General features: G+C 44.0%; 1 protein-coding gene across 1 annotated transcript in view; it reads right to left on the reverse strand.

Moving 5' to 3' along the window:
- Nucleotides 1-19,223, reverse strand: part of Neb (nebulin) — a 196,883-nt gene that overhangs the window by 25,031 nt on the left and 152,629 nt on the right. The window contains 18 exon segments of the mRNA XM_029536160.1: nt 707-811; nt 1,748-1,861; nt 2,410-2,520; nt 2,991-3,101; nt 5,432-5,536; nt 6,598-6,702; nt 7,430-7,534; nt 8,026-8,136; nt 9,596-9,700; nt 9,806-9,907; nt 10,126-10,236; nt 10,880-10,990; nt 11,086-11,190; nt 11,829-11,933; nt 12,297-12,401; nt 14,169-14,273; nt 17,396-17,503; nt 17,840-17,944. Of these exon segments, the coding sequence (XP_029392020.1) occupies nt 707-811; nt 1,748-1,861; nt 2,410-2,520; nt 2,991-3,101; nt 5,432-5,536; nt 6,598-6,702; nt 7,430-7,534; nt 8,026-8,136; nt 9,596-9,700; nt 9,806-9,907; nt 10,126-10,236; nt 10,880-10,990; nt 11,086-11,190; nt 11,829-11,933; nt 12,297-12,401; nt 14,169-14,273; nt 17,396-17,503; nt 17,840-17,944 (1,929 nt within the window).

Genomic DNA, 19,223 nt, shown 5'->3' on the forward strand with positions numbered 1-19,223 from the left:
CTTCCGTTGCAGCAGACAGGAAAGTTCTTTGCATCCTGCCCAGGCAGGTATATCCTGATCATCACTGAAGAGGGCCAACAAATTAATATGCCCTGTTGATCTTTATTCTTATATATATATATATATATATATATATATATATATATATATATATATATATATATTTGTTTAGTTTGGTTTGTGGGACAGCCCACACTGGCCTCCTGTTCTCTTCTCCCCAAGGACTGAGGTGACAGGCATGTGCCACCCCACCCAGCTTCCGTGCTTTTGGTCATGGGCTTTCCAGGAAGGTGGAAGCTATCCAGCCTGGCGTGCCGCAGGTTGTGTGGCTCCAGTTGCTCATTCAGCCTCAGCCACGAGTGGGTGGTCTACTTTGGGGGTCTTCTGCTTGTGCTCACATCTTAAACCCACATTATAACAGATGCTAAAATATTCATGGATCAGGAATTGTACCACAGATAACCCTCTTTAATACTTGGAAATCCCCTCACAGTGTTTTGAGGTTTTTCTTCCAGCGCATAGTGACCCAGAGTGTCACTCTACCATGGAGGCACCCACACCCACAGCCTTCTGATTTGGAAATCTCAGTTCTGACTCCGATCTGCATTGGAAATAAAGGTCTTCTGGTTTGGTGAGGGGGGAAACTGAGCTATGAGAAAACAATGCCTTAGGAATACAAAAGCCTTTGCGTTAAAGCAAACCTTACCTGGCTGGAAAGGTTCTTGACTTGCTGAGCATGGATAATTTCTGGGGTATCAACAACAGAAGTGAAATTGGCCTTTTCCATTTCTGCTGATTGCTTGTACTTAATCTGTAAAAGGACAGCCAACCGTCTGGTGAATGCTCACAACATGCATAGCACCTCTTAGCTTGGTCGAATGAAGACGTGACCATATTTATTTATTTATTTATTTTCTCTGGCACTCAATATATTTCTTTCTGTTGTGTTTAGACTTTTGAAAGTTTAAAATTTTTCTAAGTACAGATGTTGTGCCTGTATGTATGTTTGCCCATCATGTGCTCCTCTGCTGCCTACAGAGACCAGAGAACGATGTCGGAGCTCCTGGAAATGAAGTGACAAAGGGCAGTGGGAAGGCATGAGGGTGCTGCGGTTGTAATCCAGGCTCTCCACAGGAGAAGCCAGTTCCTTTAGCCGCTGAGCCATTTTTCCAGTCAGTGTTTATTGAATTATATTAGGTAATGAGACACAGGAAAGGTCTTAGCTGTTGAAAGACTGACTGTCCATTTAGATAGATGCAGGATGACTCCAGGCTAAGGGATAATCAGGTAGATAGACAGGAAAGCAGGGGGTGTTTACATAAGACCGGGCACCAAGGAGCCTTAGACAATACTGGATGCCTAAAAAGATGTGTTTTAAATTTAGGTCTATAAAGCAGGGGGAAAAAAAAATAAGAATACAATCTAATAAAAGCATTCATAGTGCCACATAAGGAGTGGATTAAGAAACACGGATGTCAGATTCTGCCCCAGTTCCATGCAGTCATTCGGTCCTCTGGCTTTGGCACTTTGTTCTGATGTCCCCAGTGGCTGTAGACTCAGAAAGGCAGAGACAGAAGGAGCCTGACAAAGAGACCCTGGGCTTTACATTATAATTCATCCAGCAGATGCTTAAGGATGCTAAACATATGATGTCACTGTCAAACAAGGAAAATGACAGAGGACCAACAGCACGTCCTTATAACCATGGCCACTGTTTGTAGAGGCGCGCCTTCCCAGAAGCGCTGACCTGGCTGGCAATGTCGGTAGCATTCCTGGCCCGCATAAAATCTGGAGTCTCGTTGGCCATGGCATTCAGGCCTCTTCCTTTGACTTCCAGCTCCAGGTCTCGCTTATATTCTTTCTGTAGAAGAATTGTTTGTTTGTTTTAAAGAAAAAGGTCCCCTACCCTCTCTGAGTAGGGAGACAGTACTGCATGAATTAAAAATCCACAAAACACGCTCCTCAGTGGTTGCAGGTGCTGTTCTTGCCAGCTACCTCAATGGACAGGATGGCATGCTTGTTTATCCTGCTCTAGGTACAGCGACATTAATCGAGGGAAGTCCGTTAACACAGAAAGTAAAGTTTAAATCCGGTTTGGTACATATTAGAATTAAATTTAGGTGCAAGCCATGCCAGTGTGGTGTGATATTTTCACTTAAGTGACCATTGTGAGCACATCACAACTAAATCAAATATTAGATATTAATGGGTTATGACAACCTGTAGAGACACATACTGATTTCATATCTACTCATCAGAAGTTGACATGTATTTTATTTAGCAGTTAATAATTATTCGGGGTATAAAGTTTAGAATGCAAAAATGCTTTCCTCTTTCTCTTGGTCTACCTTGGGCAGGATGAAGGTGCACTGTTAGTTATGTGCGTGCAGTGGCTGGCCATGGTCTTACCTCATTGAGGATCTGGGTGGCATTCTTGGCTCTCAGCATGTCAGGAGTGTCTTCCATCTCAGTGAGACCTCTGCCTCGGATGCTTTCTTCCAGGTCTTTCCTATACTCTTTCTATATTACAAAAATAAAACCAACAAAACTGACAAGAAAGCCTGAGTCATTCTCTTAGGTGAAGAGCCAGAACCAAACTGAAACAAATGGATGAATAAAGAAATACGACAATTATTCTAGTTTTTAAACAGTCCATGGTTGAGTAAGTAAATACATGAGAAGATGCAGGGTATATGGTTCACAGTTGATGTTAATAATTTAAATACAAGACTGGAAATTAATAGAATGCTAAGGTAGGCATGTTTTATTAGACTTTTCTATAGAATACTAAGGTAGGCATGTTTTTTATTAGATATTCCATTTTAAAAATTAGAAGAATTAAAACGGGCCATAGATTAGACAGTAGTACCAAACGTGGAAAAGGCACCTGAAAGACTTGAGTCAGGTGGGACCCAGGCAGGAACACAACGATGAATCATTAGTGTGATTATTGGGTCAAGAGGGAGGGGGAAAAACCACGTGGTTACTACCTCGCTTGCTATTTTGGTTGCATGTCTGACATGTAACAATGCTGGCGTGACCTCCAGGCCCGTCAGGTTTCTGCCTTTAATGGACTCTTCATAATCTTTCCTATATTCTTTCTAATATGAGTGAGAAGGAAAAAAACAAGAAAGACTCTGTTAGAATCCGTATTTCGGTCCCAAGAAGGAAAAGTATGTTTTCTTTCTGACAAAAGTCACATGTTGGAAACTGTCACATTTTTCTGGAAATATTTTGCTGGCAGAAAATGGCTCCAAAGAAACCCTGAAGTTTGTTGATGACTCCCCTGAAATCTGTCTGAGGTTGTGATGGAGCTGACCTTGACCAAAATGGGCCACCAGTTTGAAATATACTCTCTTCCTGAGATGATCCCATTTATTTACTTATTTATTATTTCCAATATTATGGGTGACATGTGTGTGAGAACAGGAGCATACACATGCCACAGTGTGTATGCCACAGTGCACGCATGGAGGGCGGGGGCAACTCTCAGCAGTTGTTTCTCTCCTTGGGACTTGTGGGTCTTCAAGATGGAACTCAGGTTGTTTTGCTTCAAGTGCTTTACACACTGAGCCCTTTAAACTTTAAACTTTATTGTATTGTATTGTATTGTACTGTATTTTTATATGTATGGGAGTTTTGCCTGCTTAGGCCAGAAGAGGGTGTTGGATTCCTCAGGAACTGGCATTTCAGACAGTTGTGAACTGCTATGTGGGTGCTGGAAATCAAACCTGGACCCTCTGAAAGAGCAGCCAGTGCTCCTAACTACTGAGCCATCTCTTTAGTTCCATATATATATATATATATATATATATATATATATATATATATATATATATATATTTAAAGGGGACAACATTTTATTTCAGATTTGTAGCAGCTCTGGGGGATGAAAGTAGAAAGAAAAAGCTTGAGGGACCAAATCTGCATTGGCACTTTCTATTGTTATGCATTTGACTGTTTAGGGGAAGTGGTAGGCTGGCTTTGAACCCATGACCCTCTTGCACCAGCCTCCTGGGTGCTGAGGTTACAGGTGTATACCACTGCCTCTACTGTATCCTCCCTTACTATCTCTTCACTTAACAGCCAACATCTAGCATGTGCCAGCGCTTTGTTAGGCTCTGGCATTACAGTGCCAGACAGTCATGTCCTCTTGGTCTGGAGGGAAGCAGCAAGGGGCTCGTGGATTAATTTAATCCCTGACCAGACTCGGTGAACAGTGAGGCAGGGGCATAGGAATCTGTGGTTCCATCCATGACTGAGAGAAAGGGCTATTTTCCTTTTCCTTGATCTCTTCAGCCCCACTCTCACGGAGACCAGGAAGCAGGCCTTTGCAACTTCTCATCTTCATGGTTTGAAATCTCCCCCAAAGCTACAGGAGCACTCCTATAATGCCTAATTCAGAGTCACCAATTATTTGAACCTATTTTAAACTTTCCATGACCTGCATTCCATATACCAGGAAAGTCCACAAACTACTTGTCTTAAAAAAATGCTGTTACACTTGGAGACAGGCTTCATGACAAAGAGGCAAACAAGACTCCAGAGGGCTCGTTTCCCTGGGAGTCTAAGTAAAATTCCATTCTCCACTAAGATTCAAAGTGAAAAAGGTTTGTTTTAAAAATATCTCTGCTTTTCACTTAGGGAATATGGCATTTGACTTGGGTTTTTCATACATGTATATAATATACTTTGATCATAACTGCACCCCCACCCCATCTCAGGCTACATCTTTTTGTCTTTCTTTTCTCCCCTTCTTCCCTTCTGGTCTTCTTCACAAATAGTTTCCTCTCTGTATTAATGTCCTTTAAAAAAAAATCTAGATTCTGTAAACGTAGGACAATTGCCTCAGTCTGGCTTATTTAACGTGATGACCTCCAGTTGCGTCTATTTCCACGCAAGTCACATGACTCCCTCTTTATGGCTAAGTAGAACTCCTTTGTGTATAGAAAACATCATTTTCCCTATATGTATTTATCTGTTGATGGGCAAGTAGAGTGATTGCCTCACTTGGCTGTAGTAAACACTGGCACAGTAAACATGCATGTGCAGGTACGGATCCACTCTTGCTTGGCTTGGGGCATCCCACTAAGTGGTATTTGTAGCAAAGCCATGATGCACCTGTATAGCAGGAACTTTTCATTCAGTAAAGAAAAATTCAAATCGTACTCCACATAATGTTTTTTTTTTCAGTTTTAGAAATAAGTGTGTTCTGATTTTTCTGAAAATGTTGGAACAAAACATGTATGCCAAATACTACTCAAAATATCTTAAAGAAAATAATTGAACTGTAGAATTTCTGCAAGATTTCAGGTTACAAAGCTGTACCTCCTACCACTTTTGGGTAATGTTCTAGGAGGCTAGAAAGGTTTCTGATTGAGCTGACATTCTTTGGTTTGATGGTGTCACTGTTGTGTAGTGTAGGACTTACCCCGCTCTGCATCTGCTGAGACTCTTTGGCAGTGATGTATGTTGGAGTCTCAAAGTCCAGCATGGGCTTGCCTCGTTCTTTTTCATATTTTTCTTTGTATTTCACCTAGTGATGGGAAGGTCTGTTAAGTCTTTCACCGCTTGTCAATTCCTAGACAGAGACTATCTACAGACAGTAATTTATTGATTCATTTAAGATTATCCGAGACAGGTTCTCATAATAGATCACAGGCTGGCCTTGAACTCAGAGTCCTCTAGCCTTAGCTTTCTGTGTACTAGGATTATAGGAATGGGCCACTGCCCAGCAAGGGAAAGAACTTTCAGTTGATGAACTCTGTCTAGTTGGCTCCAAGATTTGATGTAGATATATGAATTTTGACAATAAATAGCATTTTTTGATATCTGATAAAACTTCTAGTTCTTTCATAAGAACTATTATTACCAGACACCCGTGGTCTCCACTGACTGTAGAACATGTGAGGCTTTAAAATGGGGCGCCATTGTCTATGTACTTTACTATTTATTATAACTTCGCACTTAGGGAAAAGTAATTTATAGCTGGACTGAATAAGCCCAACATTATCAAGTCAAATTGCCTCCTCCTTACATATATAGAAAATATATGTAAAGGGGTTACATATACAGAAGATTTCACAAAGGAGAAACTGAGAGAAAGACAAGGGCCCTTCCACCCATAACCTCAATGGCATTGCTCAACTCAGTGCTCTTGTTTATGATGGAACACAGGAAGAGGTGACACACTGCTTTGCACGGTATGCAGGAGCATCTATGGTAACTCAGCCCTCTGGCTAATACCCCAGGACACCCCATAATGGTGAGACTGTGTTAACAAGACTATGTGACCAGTAAGTTCTTTCTTCCAAGAAAGATTATAATACTCAGAAACTCCTCTAGTGCTGGATCTGATCATGTCACTTGTCCAATAAAATCATCCCCTTGGACTCCTTGTCATCTCTTGGTGTTTTCTGGCTTGAGACATAGGGTTCCTGTGAAGCGTTACCAAATTCAAGCCCCAGCACCTGGACATATTTTCTCAGACAATGGCTATTAAATGAGTCTACCCATGCCTAGAGTGGACTCGATACTGTCTTTTGATACTGTGGTGAATGGAAGCTTGGTGTGGGGAAGCCATCTTGATGGACTTACGATACTCTGCAGCTCTGTGGCTTCTTTGTGGTGTAGCTGTTCTAGGTTGTCGGGTATTGTGTGGTAGTGGCCTTTGCTCTTCTCATAGTTCTTCTTGTACTGGTACTGAGGGGAAGCAGCAAGGAAACAAATCAGTGGGAAGGCTCTACAAAGTCTCAGTCTTCCCTCCTTAGATTAGCTGTGTAAGGGCCAGGCATGCGGCACACCCCTTTTATCTCCGCAAAGGCAGAGGCGTCAGATGTCTGTGTTCTAAGCTAGATTGGTTAGCAAGTTCCAGGCCAGCCAGGGCTATGCAGAGAGCCTTGTCACGCCCCTCCCACCACTGAAAACCAACCAACCAACCAACCAACCAACCCCTCCAAAAAGAAAAGGAAATGGTTGGATAGATAAAATGCCAAGTGCAGCACTGTTGATAAATACCAGATGCAAACACTGCCCTGGTGTGGCTGTTTCTAAGAAGGTGTCATTGAAAACGAGAGGCTGTTTCAGATGACTCTTGTACATCCTTAGAAGAACTGGAGCTATCTGGTTTTTGTTTTCCTCCTGGGCATCAGACCCATGGGTAAAACCTATAGAGCTACATCCTTAGCCCTTACAGAAGCATTTTTACAATCTGAGAGGCATTGTAGCTGATGGTATTTTCTTGATGGTATTTTATTGGTAATTGGTAGTAATTGATAGATTAACATAATTTGGAGGGATATCACCAGATAGTAATTTCGTGATAAACAGAATGTATCCGTAGCAGAGAGGAGACCATAAGAGCTCAGAGGAGGAAATGAGCTGCCAGTGCCTGAAAGGCGTTGTTTTCGGAACCAATGACAGAGCTTACAGAACTGGCGAGCTGGCTTGTATTTAGGACGTGGTGCATTATCAGGGACTCCTTCATGTCAGTCACAGGCTTGTGGAGTTTCTTCAGGTCAGCCTTATATTTGACCTGGTGGTAAAGAAGGAAATCACATATATAGGAAAAGGGAAACAGCATTAAACAAGATAGCCATCTATGAAACAAGTTCTGGGGGGTGGCTGAGAAGGAAAACCACTTTGTGCATAGCTGTCAAAATGTAGAAATGACTGGAGTGTCCATCAATAGATAAACGGGTATCATTAACAAAAAGCGTGGCATACACACTGGAATATTACTCAGCCATAAAATGGGGTGCAGTGCTAATTAATGCTGTACTATGAAATGCTACACTAAACAAAATAGGACACAAAGAGAAATACTGTAGGATTCCATGTATGAAGGATACATTGCCAGGAGCTAAGGGAAGAAAAGGTTGCTTCATGGTTTTGTTTGGGGCCGTTACAAAGTTTTGGATAAAGTGGTGGTAATTAGAGAGCACCATGAATGTGATCAGTGCTCCTTAAATAGGATTAAAATGGCAAACAGTATGTTATGTCCTTTACCACAATGAAGGAACATACCTCACTTGCAAGGTTGTTGGCATCTTTCATAGTTTTGTAGAGCTGGCTGTCTTTCGGGTTGTATTTGGGTGTTTTGCCCTTCTCCTTGTCAAAATTTTCTCGGTATTTAACCTAACAACAAATGCAAATGTCCAGATTATTCCTGAGCTTCTGACCAGGGAAACATAAACAGTAGTGAATATGTCTGTATTATAAGTTGCCACAGAACTTGTTATGCCAGTGGGGCAGTTTCAAGAATATGAGGTGTCACAGGATTTTCCCTGTCCAATGACAATAGTGCAGAGGAGGCCTGTGATTGGAGAGGGAAAAGGGAGGCAGAGCTAAGAGTTGCAGAGAGAGAGAGAATGTCTCAGGGGAGAAGGAGAGAGGAGAGGAGAAGGAAGATGGCTGTTTCACATCTGGCAACTACAACCGTACTGATCTTTTCAACCTCTGTTGTATTCTGTTTCTGAAAAAGATAGAAAAAGTCTGATGGCTTGCAATAAACTTGTCACAGCTCAGTCTTGCTGTGACCCCTCCAACCCATGCCTGGCTAAGACTCATTCCTCATCAGCCATATCAGCTAACCGTGGTCTGGTAAATAAAAGCTGGTGCTTACTATAAAAATCAAATTTGTTTGTCAGTCATCTGAACCTTTTATCTCAATAATTCCAATTTTTATAACTTGATATTTTCCTATTTTATGACTTGATAGTATTGGTTTATAATGTCGTGTTTGATATTTTTGGAGGGCGATAGGCACAACCACAAGCACCCCAAACCTATTTCTTTAAACCAAGAGTTGAAGATAAAGGACAGTTGAAGAAGATGAAGACAGGGTTTCCGTACTGGAGGGGAAAGAAGATACTCTTGATCTGAAGTCAGGTGGACCCAAAGGTTGTCCTGTGAGAGCTGATGTTAGACTGTAGCTCTCTGAAAACCTGTGTAAACTTGGAGGCATTGCAGAGAGATTAGGGAATACCAGGCAGTCCGCTTTGGGCAACACATTTTTGAGGCTGTCTTAATAATACAAAGTCTGCTGAAATGAAGCATTCTCCCCGACACCCCGTGTTTACTATGACCAAGCCCTCATTGTACAAGGCTGTAATTATTTAACCACAAAGACAAGAACCTGAAGACGCTGGCTCACCCCTAGTCAGCCATGCCTAGCCAGGGCACTTGTATCTGTTGTTAAATGCAGGAATAAAAGTTCTGTTACATGGTTGGGTTTTAGAAGTTGGAATTTCATGACTGTTACACAGAACCAAGTCTCTCACAGGTGACTCAAGTCCAAGGCAGACCTTCTGGATATAAATCTTACTGCTTAGCAAAAGGCACTCTGTGTCACAGGAGAGCCATTAAATACACAAGCAGCTAGATGCATACCTGTAAATGGAGATGTGGAAAACTAGAAAGCTTAAGTTGGTTGGCAGGAAATGAGTCAAGGGCTTATATACTGTTCAAATGCTACAGTACAAATTAAGACCCCATGTCTCCTTGGTCATTGATACTGTTCTTTCTGGGAATCTCTTCTCACTGAATAGTTTTGAAAAATCCCACACCAGGGTCACTGTTTGTCATTTTCTATTACCTGGCTGCTCAGCCTGGCTGCCTTCTTGGCCATTTCAATGTCTGGGCGGCCAAGCATGCTTAACCCATGGCTGCCTTCCTTGCGATGCTTGGCTCTGTATTCCACCTGTGTCAGAGAGAACAGAAATGGGCAGTGTGGCCTCGGTGGCACACACCCTGTTCTTGTTCACAGTGGCCCTTCAGTGCCAGGTCATTTTAATGACACTCTTACCTCACTGGCCTGTTTGGCTGCCTGGGTGGCCTTCTTGATGTCTGGCCGGTCAGCCACTGTGGTGTAATGGAGATTCTCTTTGGCATCTTTTTTATAAGCAACCTTTATTTGAGGGAAGAAAAAAACGCTTACGTGAGGCACACAGAATTTTCCAATATTCTTCACTAAGTACAAACTGCATGTGTGTATGTAGAAAGAAGCCATTTTCCACCCCTGTTTTTTTAAAACCGCCAGACAGAGACATCACTACATCAGGAGCATGCACTCGTTTGAGGTCCACTGTGTCATGGGAGGTTCCGGGATGCTGAGGGGACACTTACGTCACTCTGCTTCTTAGCCACGTCCATGGCATGCTTCACCTCTGGAGGCTCTTGCATGATGGAGTAGTTGGACTTGCCTTTCTCTTTGACAAACTTCTTTTTGTAGTTTGTCTAAATGGCAGCAGAGTTGTCCGTGTGAGGGTAGGGAGGTGAGGAAGAGAGATTTATTTGAGGGATCTGAGAAGATCTTCGGGAAAACCCATGGTTTCCGATCACTGTCAGGTGGAACTTGGATCTCTGGGCCATAGCCTACTGCCTCCCCGTCTTTTCTCTAGTGGACCAACACCAGAACTATCCAGGAATAACATCAGAACTATCCAGAAAGCTCGGAGAACTGAACTCAAGTGCACTCAAGGCTCACTCCTAAGTCTTACCTTTAAAATATCTGCTATAGGTTATACCAGCAGGACGCAGTGGGCAGAGATTACTGCGGTACACAAGGTGATTTTAGCTCTCAAACAGTACATTACTTAATGACAGAAAAGGCTACTTTAGATTGGCATTGCTCTGTCCCACTGATCACATTAGTTATGCCTTGTATTGCAAGATTTGCTATGGTGCAATGCCTACATCTGCTTCAACGGGCACAATTGGAATACCAATACAGTTCTAAAAGACCTAGAGTTTAGGATTCATATACAGGTACTCAGGTTAAGAGTGCTGATCCGTAAAAGAAAGTGTTTGTAAGCAGGAAGTTGGCTGTCTTTGATCTAATTCCTAGTTGCCATCAAGAGCTCCACCACTGACCACTTACATCACTGACGTGCTTGGTCACTGCCTTGACGTGAACTGTATCTCTGGTCTCTGGCAGTGTTGTGTACGAGCCTTGGGCCAGGTGCTTCTTGACATGGTCCTTGTACTTGTTCTGGAGGGAATCCACAAAGAGCTTGTTAAGGCCTCTCTCTGCCTGGGGCCTCAGCCTGAGATGGAAGTGAAGCATATGGGCTGTGGGTGGGTTACCTCAGACACCAGATTGCTGACAGTCTTCGCCAAGAGGATCTGTGGGGTGTCAGGCACAGCATGACAGGTTCCTCTTTCCTTTACGTGTTTCTCTTTGTATTTCAGCTGTGGGGGTAGAGAGGGAGGAATCATTTCTTACCTTCTTTTAAGGATCTTGCACGTTTTCCTTTGGCTCCCAAATCCCTCAGCAACAGCTGAGAGCCTAACACTCAAGAACAAGGAACGCACCAAAGGATTTAATGCTCGTTCAAAATGGGTTTTTCCCTGACAACTTGAGGTTTTAATAAAGATGAAAACCTCACAGTTAAATCTTTGCCTTTTTGTTCAAAGCATTCTCGAATATGTCATCTGACCCCCATCAGTCCTGGAAACACACAATCTTTCTTCCTTTACAGAGGTGGCAGGTACAGTAGGAGGAAGAGTAGGATCCCACAGAAAAGAAACTTTGAGACTCGGGACAGAATCCAGCCCATCTTTCAGATTCCCTGTGCTATGGGAACGGCCAGCTTCAGTATAAGCCAAGCATCAACGACAGGCTCAACAGCATTTTCACAGATGGTACCCGGCTCATCGCAGATGCCACTGGGGGCAGCACCGTGTGCGAGGACCACAGCTGAGCTCCTACAGAGAGGACTTCTGTCCTGTCCTGGATGTTTCTGGAGACTACTGAGTCAGTGTAGACATCGTAGAAGCCAAGGATGGCCTTGAGTCAGGGTAGACACGGTAGAAGGCTGAATACTTACATCGCTTTCTATTAAGGAATTCCTGAGGGCCAGCACCATGTCTTTATCATCAGTGACAGAAAGCTTGCAGCCCTTGAGAAACTCTCGGTCCAGCTTATACTCAAACTGCGATAGGAGAAAGCAGAGGCAGGGGGTCACTGATTAAACCTGAGAAAAGTCTTCAGAGGGAATGCGCATTCTCAGAGTCAAGGGAGGGGCTTCCTGGCCTTTCACTGTTAACCTCATGCTAGGTTAGTCCAAGCTAGCCCAGGAACCAAGACTAGGACCAAGTTCTCCTGTCCTCGCTAGCGTCAGGACTCCGAGCCCTCACGCCTGGGACCAGTTGAGGACAGGCTCAACAGCCTGGTTTGTTTCAGGAGCTGGCTTTCCCCCCCTCAAGCTTCCTTCTCTTCCGGAGCCTAAATCAGCTGGGGCAAGTGCCCTGACAGTGAGTGTTGGAACCGGCCACACGTCTGTCTCCCCTCTTACGTCACTCTGCTGCAGAGATGACTTGGCAGCCTGGAGGAAGTCCGGGCGGTCGGGTGTCCACTTCCAGTATGCTTTATTGGCTTCATACTGCTTCTTGTAGTCCAGCTGTTTTGAATGTGACAGGGAGACAACGCTCAGGTTGAGGTGACACACATATATGCAGTGCCCAGGGGGACTCTTGCAGTTTAATCTACCTCACAGAGCCCTCAATAAAACTGTCTGCGCTATGCAGCATGTCAGTCACTCAGGCTACCAGTGGATACTCTTTGCTCCCAAATTGATACTGAAGCTTTGGAATACTTCCAGGTGAGATGACTCTACAACCTACCTTAACTCCACCCTCGTCACCTTCAGAGTCAACCACTTGTTAACTTGTAAGTAAATTATAGGTACTTCTGTAAAGGTGGCCAGAATATTACAGACACTACATACAGCTATCCCCCAGACTCCACAGTGTCTGTTCTCCTACATTTCCTTCCCACATCTGTTTACCTGTTACCCACTAGTGCCTCCTTAAGACTCCTGCTAGCAAACACAGAAGTGGATGCTCACAGTCAGCTATTGGATGGAACACAGGGCCCCCAATGGAGGAGCTAGAGAAAGTACCCAAGGAGCTGAAGGGGGCTGCAACCCTGTAGGTGCAACAACAATATGAACTAACCAGTACCCCCAGAGCTCGTTTCTCTAGCTGCGTATGTAGCAGAAGATGGCCTAATTGGCCATCATTGGGAAGAGAGGCCCTTTGGTCTTGCAAACTTTATATGACCCAGCACAAGGGAAGGCCAGAGCAAGTAGTGGGTGTGGGTGAGTAGGGGAGCAGGGGCGGGGCGGGGGTATAGGGAACTTTCAGGATAGCATTTGAAATGTAAATAAAATAATAATAAAAAAATTAGAAAAAAAAAAGACTCCTGCTAGCTTCCATGACACCTTAATCTACTGGCCCCTAGAAATGGATGCTTCTGGAATGAATGAGAGTCATTTGGATGTCTAATGTTTCACAACACTATTTTATGTGTTTTAAAAAGTGGGTGCCTGTCTATGTTCACAGAGTTGTTTCTGTGGGTGAGATTTTTAGGGTGTTCCAGCTAAAGAAATGCATCAACATAGGGAAGATCTAAGCAAGTAGAGCATCCAGACAGTGTGCCTGACAGCAGCTAGCGGCTCTGGCTTCTCCTTCAGAAGCGGACACTAGAGCTTAGGGCAAGAGGGGAGGAGCATGGAGCAAAGACTGAAAGATGCTGAAGTGCTTTCCAAAGCCCTGCCTTCAGTTCAGAATTAACGTCTGGACTCAGCTGTCCTCAGACACTAAGGAGATGTAGTGTGCGACCTAGCGAGACCACCCTGGTCTCTTCATGGCCCTTCATGAAGAACAGAGGGAACATCTAGTTTTTAACATCACTCGCTAGCTACTTGTTCCCCTGAAGCTGAGCTTTTCATCTGGATAGGCAGAGCTTCGCTTTGGAAGGCCACATGCTTGCTGAAGTCTCCACCGCGCTTGCTACGGTTAAACGGCAAACCACAGACATCTCCAAAACTCAGGTTGAGGTTTGACTGCCACTGGTATGAAAGGAGGAGTTGAGACCTTCAGTAGGCCACGTGGTCACAAAGACAGACCCTCCCGGGGGACTGTGGCTCACGCTGCAGGAGACCGGTCATTCACTTTTAGACTTTCCCACTTGCTCTCCCGCCCTATCTGCTCTCTGCCATGGGAGAATGCACTAAGAGAAGCCGTACTGGATACTCACATACTCTTGACCTCCCTATCTCTAGAATGTGAGTCAACGGCTGTAAATTACCCAGTCAAAGGTATTCTATTACAGCAGCAAAAAGAGACCAAGGCTGGCTTGAGACAAGGAAAGCTCTGTAACTTACATTTGTGTTGACTTTGTAGGCATCTTTCGCTGCCTTGATATGAACGGCATCTGGCTTGATGGTGCAGTTAGATTTATTTCTTTGGTAAACTTCCTTATATTTCAGCTATAGGAGACAATGATAGCATGTTAGTTTTTTTTTTTTTTTACCCCCCCTAGAGAGTTAGTTAAACCTTTTAAAGATGAAGAAACCAAAACTGTGATGGCACTACACTACGTTGCCCACGAGAATGTATCTGTAACAATCTGCTGTGAGGGGAAGATGCGGCTATGTGGAACTGAGCCTTCTTACATTTGTCGGAACACAGTGAGTACGGTCAGCAGTGTGGCTGGAGGCTTTACTCCTGCTAGCGTCGGCTGGAAGAATCAGCTGGCAGCTCTGCACGTATACCTCTCCATCCCACATCAGGAGGGCCGTGGTGCAGACATCCTGAAAACCACCCTCCAGGAGGCATTCAGGTCTGCCCTACCCCTGTGCACCCATGGTTCTTCCTGCTCTCCGGTCACAGCATAGCTATTTACCTGTCTATATATTTTTTTTTCCTATTAAGCTGAACCTCTTCAAGGCAAAGGTTTTGCATCAGTTACTATCTCCTTCCCAGTGAGCAGCACATAAAATCTCAAGGGGCAAACACACCACAAGACACTGTCATCACAGCTGTCAGACTAGAGCCATACCTCATGAGTTTTGGTAACTGGATTGAACTTGGGAGGGCCGACAAGTAGTTCTGCTATCTTGAGCCTAGGACCTCTAGCTTCATCTACGTTTGCTTTTCCTAAATTCCATGGCCCAAGGGTACAAGCTGGTCATTTTCACTTGGTGTGGGGGAATGTTCACAAGAAAGCTCTAGAAATTAGTACTTCTTATCAGTACCCACCCCAGCATATTCTAACAAGCATTTGAGGAAGTGGATATAAAAATGCCTCAGTTTACCACAGGGAGCAGGCTGCTGTGAGCTTGACCTGCTGGACACTTGTGATCATCCTTGTTTGGTGTGGCACCTAAACTTATTTTTAACAGATTTCATATTGCAAAGATGCTCCTTTATACATGCCCACCTTCTCAACCAGTACACTAAATAGCCAAGGGTTTTTCATGGTGACTCATAATCAACAGTATGGCATATTTATTCACCCACCAGTGTACCCCTGTGCACAGCTATAGCCAAGGTTTTGGGATAGGTGGTAGGCATAACAGTTGCCTAAGCATGTGTGTGTGTGTGTGTTTGTGTGTGTGTGTACATGTGCGTGTTTGTGTGTGTGTGAGCACTCATGTGCACATGTGTATACATGGGCCAAGAAGTTCAGATACCACAGAATTATTTAAAACATTGAATTTGTGTGAGTTATATTGATTCATGCCACTTGGAAGACTGAGGCAGGGGAATCACTGTGAGTTCAAGGCCAGGCTTGGCTAGAAAGTGAGCTCTAGGCCAGTGTGAGCTACAGAAAATTAAACATCATAAAAAGAAAACATTCTGAATCTTTTTTTTTTCTCAGTAAATTAATGGTGGTTTTTCAGTTACAAAAATCAAAGCAAATACCTGGTTTCGTTCTGTTTATTTTTTTCAAACAGGATCTTTCTACACAGCCCTGCCTGGCCTTATTAAACCAGCAATCGTCTGGGCCAACCTCCCAAATGCTAAGATTATCCCCATGTCCTGCTATACCAACCTAAAGTCAAGAATTTGAAAATTTATGAATAGAAATTCTCCTGAAATTCAGAGTGTGAGAACGTAACAGCTAGTTCATTTTCTCCTGCAAGGTGAGCCTGGCCTCGGAGAGGTTTTGGTTGGGTCATGTCACGCTGCATCAGTGCGATCTCTTCCACATGCTGTCCCAGAATGTGGCTTTATAAGCTAACTAACATCTCGGTCCCCAGCCTCGGGTGCTGCTGGCAGGTAGTAAAAGGTGGCTTCAACCTCCCCCAGGTCTGCTACCTCCCAGCAGTGTGGCCTGACCTCAGCTCCTTTCTCTTCCCTTCTTCTATCTCATGCTGAGGTTGGTGTTTTGCTTTGCTTTGTGCCTCTGCTATGAGTTGTGGCCTTCCCCAGGCTCAAGCAACAGGGCCAGTCAATCACAGGGTAGCAATACCCAAGAAGGAGTCAATAGAAACCTTTCTTTTTATAAGGGTGTGTATCTCAGGGAAGGCAAGTGAACACATCTCTTGGAATGCGTGTAAAAGCTAAGGAAGAAATGATGTCTGAGTTCCAGACTCTTGACTGACTTGGAAGCTTTGGCTCTCTGCCTCCTAGAGCTCAAACATTACACTGCTAGATGCCAAGCTGTACTGAAAAGATGCACAGAAGGGGCCTCATTGATACAGAAGCCAATTGGCCATCAGCTGTCAGTTGTGTGAGTATGGTTCTCTGTGGATTCAGCTTCACAGGGCTGTGCTCATCTTTTTTTTTTTTTGAGTCAGGGTTTCTCTGTATAGCACTGGCTGTCCTGGAACTCACTCTGTAGACCAGGCTGGCCTCGAACGGGCTGTGCTTATCTTGATGGAAACTGCCATGTTTGTCCCAGGGTCACCCTGGTCACACAGCTCAGTTCTTTTCACAAAGATTTCTAGCAAAACACTAGGACAAAAATCACTGTAGTAGCATATAGACCTTTACAACCAAAAGCCAGGGAAGGAGCTCTTGACATTACTGTTTACTATTGTTTGTGTCTGCTTTTGGTTTTGAGATGGGCTTTCACTATACAGTTCTGGATGGTGTAGACCTCAAAGACTTGCCTGCCCCTGCCTCTGTAGTGCTGGGATTAAAGACATATGCCATCATGCCCAGTTGACATTATCTCAAGATGAACAGGTACATTCCTGGGTCTGGCAGAGTTGCCTTTGACGTTTCTCCCTCTGATACAAACCACAGGGGTCTGCTTTGCCTTGCTCTCCTGGGCTAAGCTTTGCCACTAAGTTCTCTCCAATTGCACTTTGTGCCTCTGGTTCTAGTTCTGCCCCCCCCCCCCTTTTCATCCACGTCAGTGTGACTCTGATACATTAGGACTGGGTCTTGCAAGAACCACCTTGAATCCTGGTCTAGGCGTGTCTGCCAATAACATTTGGAACAGACCTATTTTGCTATGTCTAGTCAACTCACAGAATCATAAGGAAGATGATCATTTTAGGGCATTAGGTTGCTGAGTGGTTTTTCCCCAGGTCACCGCCTGGAGTTTACTACATCGCATTGAAAGGCTAAGACAGAGGGGCTAATGAAGGGTACTCACATCGCTGACTTCATCCTTCACTTTGCGGACATGCAGCAGCATGGGTGTGTCATGGATGGTGGTGTAGCCTCTTGGTCTGGCCTTGTTGTATTCTAGTTTGTAAAGTATCTGAAGCAGATCAAAAAAGTAAGAAAGTATAGCGTCATGTCTCTCCATTTGCAATTTAATATACACATGGCAAGTAAGAAGGAAGGAAAGGCAATTCTATAAACCCAAGAGGTATTTACAAGCCGTCCACTGAGGCCCCTGCTTCTTCCTGGCTTGCTTGCTGATTTGAATGACAAGTCTTCAGTAGGAAAAAAGAGCCCCGTGAGCAGGGGGCATGCATCCTCCTTGCCTCCTGTCCCCTGACAGCCATTTCTCAGATACCTGAGAGTCTACAGTGGGCCCCGCCCGGGCAGATGCACTGAGCGTGGGGATGCAGGCTCTTTGGTCTGTACTTACATCACTGATTTGCTTGTTGACTTTTGTGGTCCGCAGGTGCTCTGGGGTGTCCACAACCGAGGTGAATTTGTCCTTTGACTTCTCATACTTTTTCCTGTATTTGATCTAAATCGTGGAAGAAAGGACAAGTTACATTCAAGAACAGAGGCCCTAAAGAAATTTCATGCAACACCAGAGTGTGTTGGCATCATGGTGGCTTCTGCCTTAACTCTTAACTGGAGATGTTTAACACAGTTTATATTTTATTGCAGTAGTGTGGTAGCTTTCACTATATTTCATATACATGGAAGCAAAGGGGCTCTCAGAGGTTAGGAGCCTGAGCCAAGGGCATGTGTGCAGTAAATCTCAGAGGAAGACAAGACTCTTCTCTGGACTGACAACCTAACTCTAACATTCCGTATTACATTGGTATTTTTCTATGCCCAAGTAAAACAGATGTCCAATAAATGAATATATATGACTTTTAAAGTATTTGAGATTTGTCTATCATCTGTCTATCTATCATCTATCTATTCACCCATTCATCTATCCACTCACACCCTCACCCACCCATCTACCTATCTGTCTATCTATCTGTAATCTATCTACCCATCATTTATTCTTCTTTCATACAATATATCCCAACTGTACCCCCCCTTCCCTCCACTCCTCCCAGTCTCCCCCACCTTCTTTCTCCCCCAGATCCAAAATGCATCTTTTTTTGTAATTCCCAAGTCACATTTTTTTGTGTTTTTTTTTTCTTCATGCAGATAAGCTTTTTAAAGCAGGACAGATACAGAGACCAACAAATTTTCATGCACAGTGTTTTGATGATCCTGTCAAGGCCAAGGGTGTTTATGTAAGAATGTATCCCTTTTTGTATATATTGATTTGACAACAAACTAAAATCGCAAAGCTTTCTGCTAATACAAAAGATTGGCTAAAGCCTTTCTGGTTTGGGCCAAGAGAGTGGCATTTCATTAATGCTCTCGAAGGTAATTAAGTTACCGCATTTCCCTTCCAGTCTCTGATGGAAAGGTGTCAGTGTGTGCTCAATGGACCTTGTGGGATGATAATATTACCAACATGAATATAGTCAATGTCTGGAGGCTACGTGGCTTGCCCCGGCTCTCTGAAACAGTTGCAGCGAGAACTGAGCAATGGGGCAATTAGAAAAAAAATATTAAATATTCAGACCTTTAAAAGCCAGTAATCTCCTAAAGAGCCTTAACTTCTAAGGAATCTGCCTCTCGAGGCCCCTTGGTCTTGCAAACTTTATATGACCCAGCACAAGGCAAGGCCTGGGCCAAGTAGTGGGAGTGGGTGGGTAGGGGAGCAGAGGTGGGGAGAGGGGTATAGGAAACTTTTGGGATAGCATTTGAAATGTAAATAAAGAAAATAATAA

Source organism: Mus pahari, chromosome 3 (assembly GCF_900095145.1).
Source record: "Mus pahari chromosome 3, PAHARI_EIJ_v1.1, whole genome shotgun sequence".
NCBI classification, from domain to species: domain Eukaryota; kingdom Metazoa; phylum Chordata; class Mammalia; order Rodentia; family Muridae; genus Mus; species Mus pahari.